The following is a 17,818-nucleotide window of genomic DNA, read 5'->3' as shown; positions in this document are numbered from 1 at the left end:
GCTGCACAGGGTGGGGGTTCACCATCCCTGGAGATGATCCAGAGCTGTAGGGATGTGGCACTGAGGGATGTGGGCAGTGGGCAGTGCTGGTGGTAGGTGGACGGTTGGACAGATATCTTAGAGGTCTATTTCCAATCTTAGTGATTCTACAAATCTTTTCAGAGAGAACCCCAACAACCTCCCTAGCTGGGGCAGAGAGAATGCCCAGTAATGTGGTCACAAGCCCCCTAACTTACAGGAGAGGCAAGCTGTGCTCAGTGGGCCATACCCTGCAGGTCTTGCTCTCCCCAAGCCCACACCCTCACCAGCATCCCTAACAGCTCCAAATACAGACTCCATTTATTAGAGCTAAAGATAAAAACAATTCTGTTATGTTAACAGCTTTGTCAACAGAGTTGAGTTCACTTTCTACCTACAGATGAGGCACTGGGGCAGACAAAGAAGCATCCTTCCCTGTGCTCAGTAATTGGGTTCAGAGACATCAGTGATGGTGGTCCCATAGATTTGAGCCTCCCAGTCTGAAAGCTGTTTCACAAAGCCCCGGTGTGGTCTCACATTCGTTTTGCATTTCAGAACGTAGTCCCAAGCTTTCTGAAAAGAGAAAGCAAAGAAGTGTTAGAAATTGGAGCTGAAAATGAATTTCTTGTATTTATACCAAGCAGCTCTGCTTGTGAACAAAACAGCTTCGTGTTTGCTCCCTGGGATGGACTTTGGCTGCCAAACTATGGGCAGATGGGATCCAGATGTGAACTTGCGAGAAGCCTTTCATCTTTTCATCCTGCTTTCCTGAGCATGAGGACAGCTCAGCCTTCTCTCGTATGTATCTTGCATTGTTTTACACCAATGGAGAAATGCAGTCCTGGATTTTCTCCTCCAAAAAGCTAATTCTTTCATGGATGATAAGCAGAACAGCAATGTATCAGCTGTTTGCACAGAAGGGACAAAGGTTATCATGTTTCTGAACTACTGCACCTTGATGTGGCAGAGCACCTATTAAACTCCAGTTATCCCACCACGTTAATTACAGCCATCTTAATGATCTGCTGGTTCCATGAAATCAGCTACGGATTCTGCTACATGCAGGGCAACTCCACCAGTGTTACACTGCTTTACTCTTGCTTCACCCCTGGATTTCCCCAGTAGTGCTCATCTTCCTGCTTCTGAAAGTCCCCCAGCAATCAGAGGATTGCTTAAGCGTAATGAGACCAAAGGTTACAAGATAGCTTTCCATGGATTTGTTTTTCTAATCTCACCAATTCTGCAGGCTCTGATCTTCCAGTATTTACTCCTCTGTGCCTGTGTTCTGCATGTCTGTGCTTCCCCTGAACTCCACTATCAATCACTAACAGAATAAGGGGGCACACACCCCAAATCTGGCTTTCTCATGAGATATCTCTGCCATGGGACATTTTTGGACATGTTAGCCTAGACTGGGTGAAAAATCACACAGGAATCTGTTGTACTGCCTTTGCCTGTAAGGAACAAACCAGTCTGTCAGGGCAATCCTGCAGGAAAGCTTGGCCCAGGCCAGCTGCGGGAGACCGCTGCACTTGGCAAAGTGCTGGGACCAACCTGCTAGTACTGAGAGAACCTGCAAGGATCAGCCTTTGACTTTCACACTGCTGTTGCAAATGCCTCTGGTAACTCAGCATGCAGGAGAAAACAGCAAGGGAACAGTTATCAATGAGCTGGAGCAATCACACCCAGCATTACTGGCAAACACCAAGCAGTGTCTGCTGCCCGGCTGGCACACTCAGCCTGAAATTACACTTTGGCACACACTGATGCTAAGAGATTTCCTCTTATGTTGCAAATGTTTGCACAAAATCAATTAAATGATTAGATACAGGCCCAGCTTCAGTGAGGTGTGAGTCAGTCCTTTCCAGCTTCCAAAGGAGGTCACACAAAGGAAGACAAGTTTTTTAAGGAGAAACCTTTTGGTTTTCATAGGGAAGAAGTCTGGTCTGTGCTAAGCAGGCACCACAAGCCATTGCCTACAGCAGCACTGTGCCCACGTGTTGTATGCAAAGGGAAAAATGGCCTGGCTTTTGGGGAGAGGCCACTAGTCTTTGCACACCTCTGAGTCATTTTCAGCCTTCCTTTGTTATTTTTCTTATGTTATTCAGAGCTCTGGAACAAGATGTACTGTTCTTTTAACCTGTACATCCCTTGTGGGCTAGTATTATCCAGTTCCAGATTTCTTTACAGTAATGTCTGTGGGAGGGGATTGCTTCTGGGGAAATAAAATGGTTTCAGACAAAGTCGGTGCTGATGAGCACAGTGGTAAATCAGAGCTCTGCAAACACTGGGGTATGAATTGCCCTGCAACCCCGTGGTATTAGGAGATGGGATTAACTTAATAGCTTCCAGATACTCTTTTTCTCAGAGTGGGAGAGCTAAGATCTGTAACCATTGGTTTATTTTCATAGCCCTGTGGGACTGGATTTCCCTATTAAGCAGGGAAATACAAGAACATCACAGGTGGCAGCTAAGGACTCACAAATCCAAAATCACAGCTATGCCACCTCCTTAATGACACCAGGAAGATCCAACAGATGTAACAGAATCTCTTACATTGTCAGCTGGGTAGTCTGCATGAATACACGGATAAATTCTTTCTCATTACTACAGTAACGAGGCTTCAGGAGCAGAAATAAACTGCAGATTCAGCCAGTATCTGTGGGAAGGATGACAGTGATGTACCTTCAGGGAAAACTGGAAGGAATGCATAAGATAGGCCATGGTTACTGTGCTGCTCCGGCTTATCCCCAGGCTAGAGAACACCAGCACTGCTCCGAGATCCAGCTGGGTGTCTGCATAAAGAAACACCAATCACAAATTAGTGAGCTGGGAAATCAAATTTCCAATTGTACAGTCAAGCTCTAATTCAGTGAAAACTGGCAGGCTGCTAGCCTGAGCGACAGGAACCATCATTAACCCTGATAGGAACAGATGTGCACTGCCAGCTCTTGTTTCTTTAAGCATCTGCCTTTCTTAAAACCCCACTGAGTTAAAAAGGAGCTTTGAGGACCAGAACCAAATGACAACGACCAGTCAGTGCTTCATGACAGATCAGTGTCAACTTCATGTCAGAGAACTGCGACGAAAAGTGGCCTGCCATCACCAATCAGCTGTGGTCAGCATCACATCAGCAACTCAAAGTCTTTTAGATAGGTTTAAAGATGACAAAATTTCTGTTGAATGCAAACCTAACTGTTCTGCACTCAAGCTGGAGGAATCAGCTCTCAAACTGACAAGGACTCAGACTCAAATCCTTTACCCTTTGCTCTTTACACCTGCCTGAAAGGAGGTTGTGGTGAGGTGGGAGTTGGCCTCTTCTCCCAGGGAACAGCAGTAGGACAAGAGGGAATGGCTTCAAGTTGCAGCAGGAGAGATTTAAGTTGGATATTAGGAAGAATTTCCTCTCAGAAAGAGTGGGCAGGCATTGGAATGGGCTGCCCAGGGATGGGGGGAAGTCACTGCCCCAGAGGTGTTTAAGGGTAGATGTAGTGTTTAGGGACATGGTCAGAGGGCAGTAGTGGTGGTAGGTGGATGGTTGGACTGGGTGATCTTAGAGGTCTTTTCCAACCTCAGCAATTCTATGGTTCTGTGGGGATCAGCATGTGCACACCAGACAGGGCACCGTTTTTATGATGATGTGGATGATTTGCAGCGAAAATTACGAAGATCAGCAAACTCTTTTTCTACAAAAGCAAAGCCCACTTGGCTGAGAATGCTGTCACTCACTGCTCACCACATCAACTCCACCACCTATGCATAAATAGCTTTATGATTTATTAATAACTCTTTTAATGCTTTCCTTCCCTCTCCAGAATAGATAGCATGACGTGTTTTTGGAATATCAGCAAGTGCAGTGTGGAATTTGTAGGGCAAAGCTGCTTCTACTGTTGTCAAGAAGTTGTTGTTTTTTTTTCAAGCACTACAGTTTTCTATCGTAAGGTAAGGCCTAGGAGCAGAAATGGCCTCAGTCCAACAGACTCCAAGCATGAGAATACCCACACCCCTCTCTCAGGGTTTGTGGAGAGCTTTAGTGTTCACCCATAACCATTCCAGTTAAAGTAATCTACTCAAAACTTATCAAATAAACAGTATGCACTTTCACAGTATCCACAGCTAACAAAGTCTAAGAGTCTATTTTGGAAGCTTCCACATGCTGATGTAAGAAAGAGACTTCTGAAATACTGCTGCAAAAAGAAAACTCGAGGTATAATGAAGGATACGTAAGTGGAGATCAACATTCAGGTTTCAATGTCACACAAGTCACGAAATTCAGTTTAGGACTACAGAATTATATCCAAATTATATCTGCACCTATCATTTCCTTGTCTCTTTGTGTCCAGTTGTTACTTCTTATTTTGTTTTTGAATTATACTGTCCGTAGGAACCGACTGATCTGCTTCTGGGTCTGCATGACCTAGTAGAGCAGGGCTTTAGTCTGTGGCAGATGCTATTTTGTAAGTGTGATAGAAGATAAAGGTGCTGTTGAACACCATTATAGGATAAGTCTGCAGGAACTGTGTCTGCTGTGCTGTTGCAGGTGCTGAGCTGGTACATTTTTTCTTGCCCTCTCTGATACAATGACCTGAAGGCAAATTTATGCTGTGCAAACTTAAAATTGCCCTAGGCTTTATGGTGAGTCTGCACTGTCAATCCCACCAGTCCCAAGGATTCAGAGCATTTTGCAGTAAGTTCTCCCATGTGTGTCACACTCCTGTTCAGCTCAAACTCTGGTGGTTGAAGATTTGGGCTGGTAAGAATCAGAGGGTTGTATTTAAAAATAGAAGAACGGGGGGGATCCTATGCAGCTCTGGTAGACATCCTACAGCAAAGCCTTCTCACACCTACTGCAAAGCTCTCTACTATTGCAGTGACTATTCTTTAAAATAAGTAGGAACATCAGCATCAGATGCCCTCTAAAATCTTGTCTCTGTCCATCAGTCTGGTTACTGAGGCAGCTCTGGTATCCATTAGGGTGTGGACTAGTTTGGGAGTACACTGATCTTCAAAGATTGTGACCTGCCTGTCTGAGCTTCCTATTCAGTGAATTGCAGTCACTCCATTTTAATATCTTGGAGTGACTGAGAGCTCAGGAATTTCAAATCAGAAACAACTCACCAATGAAATGACAAATTGTAGAAAAGGAAGAAAAAAGATCTGCTTCAAGCGAATCTGGAACAGATATATGGAGGTATTTGCCTTCTTCTGCCAACCTGTAAAAAGAGTACGTAGCATTACATGGACCAGCAAAGCAACTATGGGGAAAAAATTGGTTGTTGGAGGCAAGCTGATAATTTTGATTGCTGTTACATGTGTGAATTTTTCATCATTGTCATTACTAACATTATGATAAGGAATCATTATGGTAAAACACTAAGGCATTTGTAATGCAGAACCAATTTAATTACTTAGATTTTGCATTCTACATGGTACTAGTACTGATGCCTTAACTTTATGCTTCAGCTTCCTTTATCTGAGAGCTATATGGAAACAGATAAACTGAAAGCAAGCATGCCTTTGCAGCATGCATGTTGGCAATTCTGTCAGCAGAGATCCCTGCTTCACTTCAGCTGTTTTCTTCTACAGCATCCTCCTCTTCCAGAAGTGCAGAGAATTCAACACAGAGAACTAATGGGACAAACATGAAAACTGAAACGTGAAAGCATGACAGACTGGAAATGCCAAGGGCTCCCAGTTCTTCTCTCACCCAGTCCATCCATGTTGTGACAGATGGCTGAAGGAAAGCATAAGTGCTATGCAGGTAGAGATCACAGAACTAAGTGTGAAACAGCACTCGAATCTGCTGTGAAAAAAAGAGTTTTCCTTCAAAGTTTACAGGCATTCACTCATATGCTACCTCACTTTTTTCACAGGCACAGATATTGGGAAGAACATACCCTGAACAACTTACAGCGTTGCAGGCTGTTCAGAAATGTTGACTTGTGCTTTGATCTTCAAATCTTTCTGAATTTGTTGGTCGCAGGCCTGCTTGAAATTGCCCATATATAACTTTCCAGACAGTATTTCTACAGGGTATGGCTCGAAATTGTCGAGTTCCTGCAAGGAGAGAAGCTGTGGACTCAGTTTAGAGTATATTTGCTCCTTTCTTAAACAGAAGTCACGTGCAAAAATGAGCACACATTTAGTCAACAGCCCGTGACACACTCAAGTGTAACGATTCGTTCAATCACCTGGATTTTCTGAAGTGTTGAAGTATTTGCTAGATTTACTGAGAATAATTAACAAAAATGTTTTCATTGTGGCATTACTTGAAACAAATCCTAACTAAACAAGTGGAAGAATACATTTTTTGCAATGTCTCAAGCAGTGTAACAGATTCATTTGAAGTTTTCCCTGGTTGTTGTTCACAAAGCTAAATGAAGTCATCCGCCACCTGCAGAGCTGCAGGTGCAATGTAGTGGCACAGCACAAGTCTGCAGCTATTTCTGCTTTGTGCAGCATAAGGGCTGACAACAAAAATACACAAGTAGCTGACGGTGCTTCTACATCCATAATTGATACTCAGTAATGCTACACCTGAACCAAACAGCTCAGTAATTTGAAGCAATGGAGAGCAACAGCTTAAACAGAGTGCTTGCTTTGTGATCCTTCCAGACAAAAGGCTTTATAGACATGAAACACAATGTTTGATAGATGTCATACTTCTGTCTGAAAACACTGACTGCGTAACAGCTCAGATAGCTGCATATAAAAGAGAGTAAACTGGAACCAGCCTTCTTTGCCATCGTTTGCTACTGTTTGTTTAGTTATCTGGACTCTCCAGTAGGCCAGCTTCGGGGTTATCAGAGAAAGCTTCCCTGGTTGTTTCATGAGCTGTATTTTCATGCAATAGAAGAAGAAAAAAAAGGCAAAGTGTGGCTGCAGAAGAACTTGTGGTGACACCTGGGGCAAGCACAGTAACTCAAATTACATTTAATTCCTTTGTTTGAAATTACTCTGATATCAGGTTTACAGCACCATCCAGCTTGAATTCTCACCTGAGGCATCCACAATATCTTCTGAGTCCTCAGGAAGTGATAGCAAGCTGAGAAACGTTTGTATCCTCCCTTCAGGACAAGCACCGGATGGCGGGTGAACTGCTGCAAGCTTCTGGCTTGTCGGGCAGCACTTCCTTCCTCAGCATCTAGTGAGAGCAAAAAGGAATCTGCTGGGGCAGGTTTGGTGTGCATCCAGCGGCACTGCAGGCTAAACCTGGCCCACTGACACTCACAGTAAGCTCCATTTCATCTTATGGGCTGTAAAAAGCCTTGTTAAAAGCTGGGCTTATTTAACTGTAGCTTGAGGACAGTAACAAGGAATGCTGCTGTTCACCTCTAGTGCTGATCTTTTATTCCTCTCCTGGTTTTTTTTGTAGGACCAGATAACGCTTTTGTTTTCTCCCCACCATTCTTTGGGAAATGCTTGCAATAACTTCCCATATTACACAAGATGGTTGCTCCCCCTTCTTCTATGTGAGATCCAAGTTGCCTGTCACTATGCCTGCTTTAGAAACAGATCAGGAAAACAGAAGTTTGCTTTTGTTTCTTCACACCTTCCCTTCTGGAACATCTTACTACAGAATGTGTTACAATTAAACATTTCCACATGGGTCAAGGAAGGCTGAACAACTACATGAAAGTTTCCAGCTCTTTGCATTTCGCAGTGAACTTCTTCACATCAGCACCCCTAAAGCTAGGTCCTCTTAAATAGGATAAAGGTGTTTTGTAATCCTCAAAGAAGGAAGTACTCACTCTGTGAACATGAGGAACTTGGCTTAGAGTGTTCAGTCTCTGAAGAATCATTGCTTCCTGAAAGGCAATTGTTGGACAAGCCCAATTTCAGTGAGACGTAGAAGAAAAAAAATAAAAATTTATTCCTTACATGCAACAAAGAACTTCAAAGGGATCACACATAGGAAACCAGGCCTGCCAGAAATCTTTGAAATAAAATCATGCTTTATGTTTAAGAATATATGCAACACAGTTAAATAACAAAGGCATAGCACAGATGTTCATTTTTTTCCAAATAAAATTGAGTAAATTTGCACTTTGTCCAGTAAGCTCACAGAAGTAAATGAGGAGGAGGAAGAACAATCCATCCTGCTGTGAGGTTTTGACTGACACGAGCCACATCTACCTTTTTCTTTTTCCTCTTCCTCAGAGTCATAGAAGTCCAAAGAGCTGGTCATACAGTCATACACCACGCAGTATCTGACACATGCCAGTTCCTCAGAATCTGGCACCAGATACTCCCCTGTAGGGCTCTGAAAAAAAATCACTGAAGAATTCCATCAGGAGTACAACATCATACTTTTCTTGTGGTACAATCAACACAATGAACAGACTTGGGCCTGCAATTGCACTTTATTCTGAAAGACCCGGGTAGAATTCAGAAATCACACAAACCACTTCAGATTGCTTCATCAGCTGCTGTGGTAGAGATGCCCATGCTGCCCTTTATGAGACAAGCCAACACTACGTCAATTCTTGTGCAATATTTTTCCTGCTATACAACTTCAGCATGCCAATTCCTTGGGCTACTGAGGCCAGTTTTTCTGTCTTTGTGAACACATCCCCCCAGTGGCAGGAACACGGCTGGAACAGGCTGGGGAGAGGTGAGGACAACTCCCTTGGTTTCTAAACCAGTTCTGTGCTATTGCTTAATTGCTAAATCCAGAGATGGTTTACACAAAGTATAGTCCCACCTCACCTGTTCAATCCTGCGTGCTGTAATGATGTGGCTTTCATTGTACTCACGAAGAGTGCGGGCATCTGAAAAAAAACAAACACCACTACCACTCAACCGAAACAAAGCAGTTGGCTTATCTGACATTTATATTGTAGAATCCTGTTCTTAATTTGTTCGGTGGGAATTCAAGCACCAGCATAACGAGAGAAAGAGATTCTGCTTCTTTGCAAGTGAGACTTTCCAAATGGATATAACAAACCCTGACACTGATGTGAGTCTGAACACATGTAGCACCCAGGGATGCTCACAGCCACAGCGCTGCCATGCTCACAGACCTGGGGAGGCTGCTCCCATACTGCCTGATTGCAAGCCTAAACACACTGCAACACACGGTTCCATCTGGGGGTGCTGGCACTGTGAAGGATACAGATGCTTCGTGATGGCCAAGGGCTGCCTGTCAGCACTGCCACTTCTGGGAAGGTGGAGCCCATCCCTGGAGCAGTTCAGAGAGGGGAAGATGCAATTTAAGCCAGAATTTCTATGGATAGAAAGCTCATTGCTTCTCGCTGTGGCAATAAATGCCACACACTGCTGCTTTCTGCTCTGTGCGAAGGACAAAAGAACAATAAGCAGTGCTGCTCCATGGAAAAAAGGCGGCAGAAATGCCCCAACAGCAAGGCCTCGTGGCTGGTGAGAAATTCCTCCACCAATGCTCACAGGCCCCATTCCTGAGGAAAGCAGCCCCGCTCCTGCCAGCCACCCCGCTGTGCTCCACAGGCTCACCCAGCAGGATGAGGTAGTTGGGCTCGGACAGCCTGGGGAAGCGGCGGTGCTGGTTGAGGATGTTGTAGAGCTCGGTGGGTTCACAGAGCATCACCCCCGCCATGCCTCGCACCAGGCCCGGACCTCTTCGCCCTCGTTGCTATGGCAACGCAACCGCCTCGTTGCTATAGAGCGACACGGCTCTGCAAATCTCGCGAGACTTCCTCGGCAGCGCAGCGGGTGGAAAAGGAAGGCGGTGTGCGAGGAATTCACGCGAGATTTGATCTCGCGAGATCTGTAGCTGGCCAGTGCATGCGCGGCGCAGTGGAGGTCGTTGGAGTCACAGCCGCCGCCATGCTGTCCCGCTTCGCCCGTCCCGCCGCCGTCCTGTGCCGCGGCCTGGCCACCAGCGCCCAGGTACGAGCCTCGGGGATGAGAGGGGATCCGAGGCGTTGGGTGCCTGCTGGGAGCCGGCTTTCCGGCAGGGGGAGGCGGCCTAAGGGCGAGGGGCGACTCGTAGGGCGCTGAGGTGAAGCTGAGGAGGGCTGTGTGTGTGTGTGGGGGGGAGGAGGACTCTATGTGGGGGGGCTGTGTGGCGGGCTGGGCCCGGCGAGGTGCTGCCTGCATCTTCCTGGAGCAGGGCTGAGCAGTTAGTAACGGTGATCCGTGGTGTGCCGGCATCCTGGGTCCTAGAAGTGCTCGGATAGCTCTGTCAGATGTGTGGTTTGATTTTGGGGTGTGCTTGTGTGGAGCCGGGGCTTCAACGCATCGCTCCCTGATGCTTGGGGGCCTTTCCCGTTGGGGATATTCTCTGATCTGTTGTGTGTGGGTACTGGCCTCCAGGTACCAGGAGGTACTGCTTGGTGCTGGGTAGGGAGGGATAGAGATAGAGCTCTGCCTTTTAAGTGAAACAGTTTTCCTGTGGTGTGTGCAGGATGGCTACCACAGCTCTAAAGACAGGCTTTGTGAGAGAGGATTGTGTAATTTAATAGGAATTATATTCAGTAGCAACGAGGTTTTGATCTTAGGGTATCAGCTCAGTCATAAACACGGGGTGCAGCAGTGACTAATACCAGACTTTGCTTTCCTTTGAAGAGTTTTGTGCTAAATTGTATTTCTTGCAGTAGCAAGGATGCTGAGCTGGGTGCAAATCGACCTAGCTTGTGGGTGGATTATTTATTATGCCGTGAATTATTATTAAGCTAATAATTAAGCTGTTCCTGCAGTGAGCTTGAAGCAATTATAGCTTTATCTGGTAGGACGGTGATACAGAATGCCATTAGCACCTTCCATCTCTGCAGTAGCCTCTGGTTCTCCATCAGTTTGGCAGAACATTACAGTTCACAATTTTTCTGATCTTTTAAAATAGCTTTCCTTACATTGCGGGCACAGGGGGGTCATCAAAAGAAACAGCTTTCTTCCAGAGAGCACATCTGGATACAGTGGGTTCACAGGGCAACAAAGCAGGGTTGATTTTTGCTTGCTTGTCAGCTGCATTTAATCAGAGCTATAAGTTTGTAATTTAATGTTCTCAGGGCTCAATTTTGAGGCAGTTGCAGGTACAATTTTATTTCAGACATAGAGATTTTTTTCACATATGTACAATAGCTGTTCCATTTACTGTAATCTATAAATGTATTGATTGTTTTCCAAATGGAAAGGCGTTTTTTTTTTTTTTATAATAGCTTTGAAAACTGGAAAAATTGCAACACACATTTTGCTCTGAATGAGCTGGATGTCCACAGGAGCAGGTATTAGTCAAAAGTCTGCAGCTGAAGAAGGATGATCCCTTCAGTGCTCTGCCGAATGCTGCTTTCTCTGTGAGCTTCAGATCACAAAGAACACTTTTGTCCTCCTTTTCCAACCAGCAAATCTCAAGGATCTTTGGGAAGCTGTTGTGGTGATAGCTTTCTATGGGCTAAGGCAAGCAAATTTATATAGTGCTTGGTAAAGAAATTGAGAAACAGAACTAAAAGTAAAGAAAGCATGGTGAAATCCCCAAGGTCACTTCTGCATTAACTAGCCAAACAACTCATCAGCACGTTTTCTTATTTTTCCTTCAGAACAATGCCAAGGTGGCAGTGCTGGGAGCATCAGGAGGGATTGGGCAGCCTCTCTCCCTTCTCCTGAAGAACAGCCCTCTGGTGAGCAGGCTCAGCCTTTATGATATCGCTCACACTCCTGGTGTTGCAGCTGACCTCAGTCACATCGAGACAAGAGCGAATGTTAAAGGTACGGTGAGTGGCTGTGGGTGGACTTTGTGCACGCTGAACTTGTCTGAAGGATCCCCTCAGGTGTGTGTGATGGTTGGCCTGTCGCTGTACTTCATGTGAAGGGGAGTCTTCACATCATCAGCCTAATGTCAGCTGAAGCAGCTTTTTTTCCTCAAGTGATGCATGACTAATTAAGGCTTAGTTGATTGATTGGCATGTACGGAGATGAGAAGTAGTCTGTGGTTGCACAGTAGGAAGAGAATTCATAATAGCTGGCAGGAAACATTTAATAAAGTCATATCAGGAAAAAGCCTGAGTATTGAATTTAAAATCTTGACTACAAGTAGCCTTAATGCTCCTGGGGCATCTGTGTGCATTGTATGTGCTTGTTTTCTTCAGAGGTAGCAATCAATTTTGGATGAAATCAAAGAATACTTCATTTGCTGATCTTCGTTTTATTTGAAGATCACTAAAAGGTTATGCTTCACTTGAATGTGCCTATCTGCAGTTCTTCTGAGGGCACTGAGTCAGCTAGGATCTTAGATTATGTATACATAAAGGGAGTAACTGGCTGCATGTGAAACTTACAAGTGTGTGCTTCTTAACCCACTTATTTTGTAGGCTTTGAAAATCAGATCCATCCATCCATAATCTTATTGCTTTGCTTCTGAGTGTAAAATTGAAAACTAAATTCAAAATTAGATGTCTTTAGGCATAAGTTTGTTCTTCAGACTGCCAGTTATTTAAAAATTGGTGAAAACACAATGTCTACAAATCTTCCATTCCAGGTTTCCTTGGACCTGAGCAATTGCCAGAATGTTTGAAGGGCTGTGATGTTGTAGTGATTCCTGCAGGAGTCCCTAGGAAGCCAGGTATGTTCTCCATGACAAAAAGCCCCAGGGTTTCACTGAAGTGCATCTCTGCAGAACTGCAGTACATTCCAGGAGGCTGTGGTGCTGCTTTTTGGAAACTTTCTGGTTGCCTTGGGATGTAAGTGGTCTGTAAATGACACTGACCTAGAGCTTGTTGTGTATCAGGTACCTCAGTTAGTCGCTGTCTTAGATTGTTGCTCATAAGATGGGGAGAAACGTTGATTTCTGGGGTTCTTTTGAAAGGGGGAGGTGCATAGACTTTTCACTGCAGTTAAACCTGAGTCTCCCCAAATATTTTTTGCCCAGAGCAATACTATGTTCAAAAACTGCTTCATTGTTTCTTTTCTTAGCAGAATAGAATAGTCTGTTTGTTCTGCGTTAATCGTATAATGTCTCTGAGCATCTGAGCATCTCTGAATGAATGCCTTTTTAGTATCTCTGATCTTTTCTATTTCCACTGTTGTTTTTTTTTGGTTTTTTTTTAGCATGCAATTGGGAATGTAACAAAAGTCTAGGCTTTCATTCATTTCTGATCCTAATTCTGCATTTTCCATGGTGGCAGCCCTGCAGCTAGCAATATTTTGCACAGATCAATTAATGTTCCAGCTGTGGTTGTGGAGGTGACTTCAGAGAGGGATGAATAGGCTACAGGTAACTGAAAATACTTACTGGTTGTGTTCTAGGTATGACCCGTGATGACCTGTTCAACACCAATGCTAGCATTGTTGCTACTTTAACAACTGCCTGTGCAAAGCATTGTCCAGAAGCCATGATCTGTATTATTTCCAACCCGGTAAGCATTTTCTGGAGACCTTCAAAATCTAGAAAAGAAAATCCAATCTGAGAATACTGAAATAATCTGCAAGTTGTTGCTAGTTTTGACCAGTATCTTTGAGGTTTACGGAGTATTTGCAGGAAAACAAGAAGAAAAACTAAAAGCTTGGCTCTGTCAACAGATTGTATAAGATATAACAAAGTCAGATTAAACTTGTATGTGGAAGAGTTTGATATCTCAGCTTCTTTATGACTGGTTATAATACATACTGCTATAGCTACTGTCTCGGTGGTTGTTTAAAATAACAAAAACTTGTTCCAGCCTGCCTGTAAGTTGTTCTTACTATTAAGAATTGGCTGATTACAGGTGACTTCAAGTTGGAAATATGATGTTTATCGTCCAGTTCATTTCATATATTGATTTTGTTATGCTCCTGTTTCCAATGAACACTTGCATGTCTTTGCCTGCAGGTAAATTCAACCATACCCATAACTTCAGAGATTTTCAAGAAGCACGGTGTGTATAATCCTAACAGAATCTTTGGTGTAACAACGTTGGACATTGTCAGAGCGAATACTTTTGTGGCTGAGCTAAAGGTAGGCTGTAATGATGGATGCTGGGGAAAGGCTGTTGTGTGCTTCTGTCGTCAGTTCTACCAAAATGTTTCTAAACATCACAGAATAAAGCTGAAGCAGCTCAGATTTATGCAGAGCTGAAGTTGAAAGCAGTGATTCCTTGCAGAGGAGCCTGGGGATAGGGTTTCTTACAAAACCTACTTCAAGAGACTTTGACCTTTCCTTTCGTAAATCTCCCCTGTGAGTGAGCTGCGTGTTTGCCCTCATTCTCTTGGCACTTTCAGCCCTGCTGGTGCAACCGGAGGAGGGAGGTTTGCAGTATATCTTTGCAAGTCATGTCTGTGCTGCACCTTGTAGGATATTCTCTGTGTGGTATCAGAGTGTGAAGGCTTCACTGCTCTTACTAGCCCTGGTGGAGTTTGTACCTTTGCTGCTATTTATCTGAACTTGCATTGATATTATTCTGTGACTGTCTAAAGTTAGCAGAATGAATAACTTGGAGTTTGACTGTATTGATTGGCACTGCACTTGTAGTGTAGCTGCCTCTGAAATTTCTGGATGTCAGGATACTGAGAGCAGAAAAAAATGTGGGTTTAAATGTTTTTTTTTTTCTTATCTGTACATCTCAGAAACTGGGAAGTTTAATGTTTCCTTTAGGGTTTAGATCCTGCTCGAGTAAGTGTTCCAGTTATTGGTGGCCATGCAGGGAAGACCATCATCCCTCTGATCTCCCAGGTAAGTCATATTAACTGCTGTGTGTGGCACTGCCTCTGTGTGGTGTTCCTCCTCACTATGTTAGAGTTGATTTCAAGTGCCTTTGTGGGGCATGGAGCATGCTGAGACACAGCAGGGACAGTCCTTCCTGCTCATGTGGCTCATCTTATTCTGAGATGAGATGCAAGATACTCAAAGGTAAAGAGCTACATCTGAATTCCTCTGAGTGGCTTGATTAGCATCAGTTTTTTTTCCCTACAGTAGCTCTGGAATAAGAACTGAGGTGTATGTTTACAGGTGTCTTGGCAGTGTTTTATTTTGTCACTCATTTTTTGTGATGGCTGTTGCGTGGAGTAAATGCTTTTCTTCAGCAGGATAATGAAAGTGCTTTTGACATAATGGACTGGAATCACTTTTTCAACATCCAGTATTGAAACGAGTAGGCAGAGCTCAAGTTGTGTGGAGAGGCCTGCTTCAGGAATGATTGGTAGAGAGAGGCTGCCTTCATGCATGTAATCCAAAACGAATTACAGTTCTGAAGCAGGCTGCAGCTGAATGAGACGGGTAGGACATGGCTAAGGAGCTGTCAGTGGAGAAAGGACAAAAAGCTTTGCTGTAAGTGAGGAATAAAGTACCCTTCACAGAAGGACAGTCTTAGGGAATAAGAGCAAGGGCTTTAGCACAGCTGAATGCTGAGAGGGTGCTCAGTCAGTCAATCAGGACAGCAACAGCTGTGCTTAACAGACTTGTGTAGCTGTATTTGAAGGTTCACTAACTTCCTAAATACTGCTTGCAGACTGGATCCTCCATAAGGCTCTTGACTTCCATAATGCCATGGTGACCCAAATATTTATCATGTGGCTTCTTGAAATTCCTTAGTGCTGGTACATGCTTGGAGGGCATCTGTCTATGCAAAGGACTACATGGTAGAAGTAACCAAGCCTTGGCTTTGCTATCAGGCTGCAGTTTGTCCTTGAGTAAACTAGGCATGACTAGCTTACCGTTACAGTTCGTGCAACAGCCAGAAGCCTTAGTGAATGCCTGCAGCTGCTGGCCGGTCTGTCACACAATCTGTAGCTGGGGTAGCTGATTTTCCTGCTCAAGAATTACTCGTAACAACTGTGATGGTGCAAAAAGTATCACTTGAGTGGCCTTATGAATCTGGAGAGGTCCTGGTCTTTGATAGCAACTTTTTTTTTTTTAATCTAGTGCACACCAAAAGTGGACTTCCCTCAGGATCAACTGGAAAAGCTTACAGGGAGAATTCAAGAAGCTGGCACTGAAGTTGTCAAAGCTAAAGCAGGAGCAGGTTGGTTCTTGGCTACAGCTTCCAAGTAATTCTTCTTGTCCAGCTGAATGGATGTAATTTTCTTCAGCTTAATCTTATCTACAACTGGAGGCAGAGTTAGGAATAGCTGATTACAGTTCTGACTATCTTAACTGTGGTACTAGAAATAGCTTAGTATGTAGGTAAGTATAAAAATCAACAGGGCCCTGAAGATGTATGGTATTTAAAAGTCATCTTCTCTCTCTAATTAAGGTGTTTCTTATAAAATCTGCCCAGCTGCGTAGCACGTAGCTGTTGCTTTATCAAACTGTCTGTGAGCTTGAGGCCAAGTACCGCAGCTCTGCAAACTCAGCAGTGTGGAAGCTTTTGATACTAAAACAAGTATTGAATTTAAATGTGACCTGTTCTAAAAGTGATTTATCTCTTACAGGATCAGCCACCTTGTCCATGGCCTATGCTGGCGCTCGGTTTGTGTTCTCTCTGGTGGATGCCATGAATGGAAAGGAAGGGGTTATTGAATGTTCCTTTGTTCGCTCGGAAGAGACGGAGAGCCCATACTTCTCTACACCTCTGCTACTGGGAGTATGTGCATTAAATGATGGGACTTAGAAACAGCAGTTACTGAACTAGTCTTTAGATTTAGTGGCTCTTATTCAGTGATTTCAATTCAGTCTAGTGCTAAGTATCTCTATAGATAACAGCCAAACAGACATGTAAGAGTTTGTGCCCATTTATGAAGAGCTTTCGTATAGTTAACCAGAGTCAACAACCCTTGCTTTTCTGCAAACAAATTGCTCAGAAATTGTGGTGCATGCAGAACCACGGCATGGATTAGGATTAATGGATTGATTTCAGGACCTCTACTGAGCTCTGAAGGAGCAGTTGTTCTTACCCTATGGGCAAAACGATAACCAAGGATGCTGCAGCCCTGATACGGCTGGGATGCAAATGTATTTTGTTCTGGCTGATAACTGGGGAAGGGGATGGACTTAGAAGAGTATAAAGGGGAAGAGTTTGGATGTATGTGTCAATATTTATACCCAAATGAAAAGTGAGCGAGAAGTTTGTGAAAGCTGTAGAAGCTGCTATAAATAACAAGTAGCTTCACAGCCTTGCAAGGAAGCACAGGCTTGGCAGGCAGAAGAGATGGCAGAGGTCCTAGGGTGGGTCCCCACCTCAGCTGGACATTAAATAATCAGAACTGTTAAATTGTTCTCCAGATCATTCAATGAATAGTTAATCCTTAAATCCTCTTTCCCTCAGAAAAATGGAATTGAGAAGAACCTCGGCATTGGCAAGATCACCCCCTTTGAAGAGAAGATGGTTGCTGAGGCCATGGCTGAGTTGAAGGCTTCTATTAAGAAAGGAGAGGATTTTGCAAAGAACTTCAAGTGAAGAGTTGATGGGGAGGAATTCCAACTTCCTTAATTTATTAAGGCATCATGTCACTTTACGACTTCTGATTCAAAGCTCGTGCTTTGATTGAAGTCTGTCTGTATTAGCTTAACGATTGTCGTCAAAACAAAGCCTGATCATCAATAAAATGGCCTCATTTTTTTTCAGTGTACCGGATGGAATCATCTTAATGTGTTTGTCTTTTGAAGGTAGGAGCTGCAGGTCTCTGAAAGGTTATCAGTGATAATAACTTCTTAAAATGGGTAAGCCAATTGCTAGATTTTGTGAGTGATCCCAATGAAGAGGGTCAGTGGTTCCTTTGCAGAAGGGAAGGTGGTAGTACAGACTGACTGTGACAGGCACTTCAGAGCTAAGGAAACCTAAAATTACATTTAGTGTTGAAAATAGTCATGCATTTCCTCCCTGGATCATGAGATCTTACTGGATGGCACTCTGCTGTCTGGTCAGAGATGATAAACAAGAGGAGGTGGTCCAGCTTACAAAGCTCGCTCGTGCTC

General features: G+C 44.0%; 2 protein-coding genes across 2 annotated transcripts; one reads left to right on the top strand and one right to left on the bottom strand.

Annotated features, from left to right (window-relative positions):
* Nucleotides 1–321: 321 nt before the first annotated feature.
* STYXL1 (serine/threonine/tyrosine interacting like 1) lies at nt 322–9,667 on the bottom strand. The gene is made up of 9 exons (XM_003211719.4): nt 9,490–9,667; nt 8,728–8,789; nt 8,155–8,281; nt 7,770–7,826; nt 7,017–7,162; nt 5,930–6,075; nt 5,137–5,231; nt 2,704–2,813; nt 322–591 (listed from the first exon to the last, which is right to left on the bottom strand). Exons 1-9 carry the CDS (start codon nt 9,590–9,592, stop codon nt 460–462), a joined length of 978 nt encoding a protein of 325 aa, XP_003211767.2. The 5' UTR covers nt 9,593–9,667; the 3' UTR covers nt 322–459.
* A 104-nt stretch (nt 9,668–9,771) lies between these two features.
* MDH2 (malate dehydrogenase 2) lies at nt 9,772–17,472 on the top strand. Its single transcript, XM_003211699.4, has 9 exons — nt 9,772–9,885; nt 11,532–11,700; nt 12,470–12,553; nt 13,237–13,346; nt 13,799–13,924; nt 14,561–14,638; nt 15,827–15,926; nt 16,336–16,487; nt 17,169–17,472. The coding sequence occupies exons 1-9, from the start codon at nt 9,781–9,783 to the stop codon at nt 17,298–17,300; spliced, it is 1,056 nt and encodes a 351-aa protein (XP_003211747.1). The 5' UTR covers nt 9,772–9,780; the 3' UTR covers nt 17,301–17,472.
* Nucleotides 17,473–17,818: the final 346 nt, after the last annotated feature.

Source organism: Meleagris gallopavo, chromosome 21 (assembly GCF_000146605.3).
Source record: "Meleagris gallopavo isolate NT-WF06-2002-E0010 breed Aviagen turkey brand Nicholas breeding stock chromosome 21, Turkey_5.1, whole genome shotgun sequence".
NCBI lineage: Eukaryota > Metazoa > Chordata > Aves > Galliformes > Phasianidae > Meleagris > Meleagris gallopavo.
The sequence above is the reverse complement of the archived record's forward strand: the minus strand, read 5'-3'. Positions and strand labels throughout refer to the sequence as shown.

Excerpts from the sequence above, each read along its gene's own strand:
- STYXL1 (XM_003211719.4), bottom strand. The coding sequence starts at position 9,592 with ATGGCGGGGGTGATGCTCTGTGAACCCACCGAGCTCTACAACATCCTC. Across the intron at positions 7,163-7,769 it reads AAGTTCCTCATGTTCACAGA|ATGCTGAGGAAGGAAGTGCT; the intron begins GTGAGTACTTCC and ends TGCTCTCACTAG. Across the intron at positions 2,814-5,136 it reads TACAATTTGTCATTTCATTG|ACACCCAGCTGGATCTCGGA; the intron begins GTGAGTTGTTTC and ends TTCTTTATGCAG.
- MDH2 (XM_003211699.4), top strand. The coding sequence starts at position 9,781 with ATGCGCGGCGCAGTGGAGGTCGTTGGAGTCACAGCCGCCGCCATGCTG. Across the intron at positions 11,701-12,469 it reads GACAAGAGCGAATGTTAAAG|GTTTCCTTGGACCTGAGCAA; the intron begins GTACGGTGAGTG and ends CTTCCATTCCAG. Across the intron at positions 12,554-13,236 it reads AGGAGTCCCTAGGAAGCCAG|GTATGACCCGTGATGACCTG; the intron begins GTATGTTCTCCA and ends GTTGTGTTCTAG.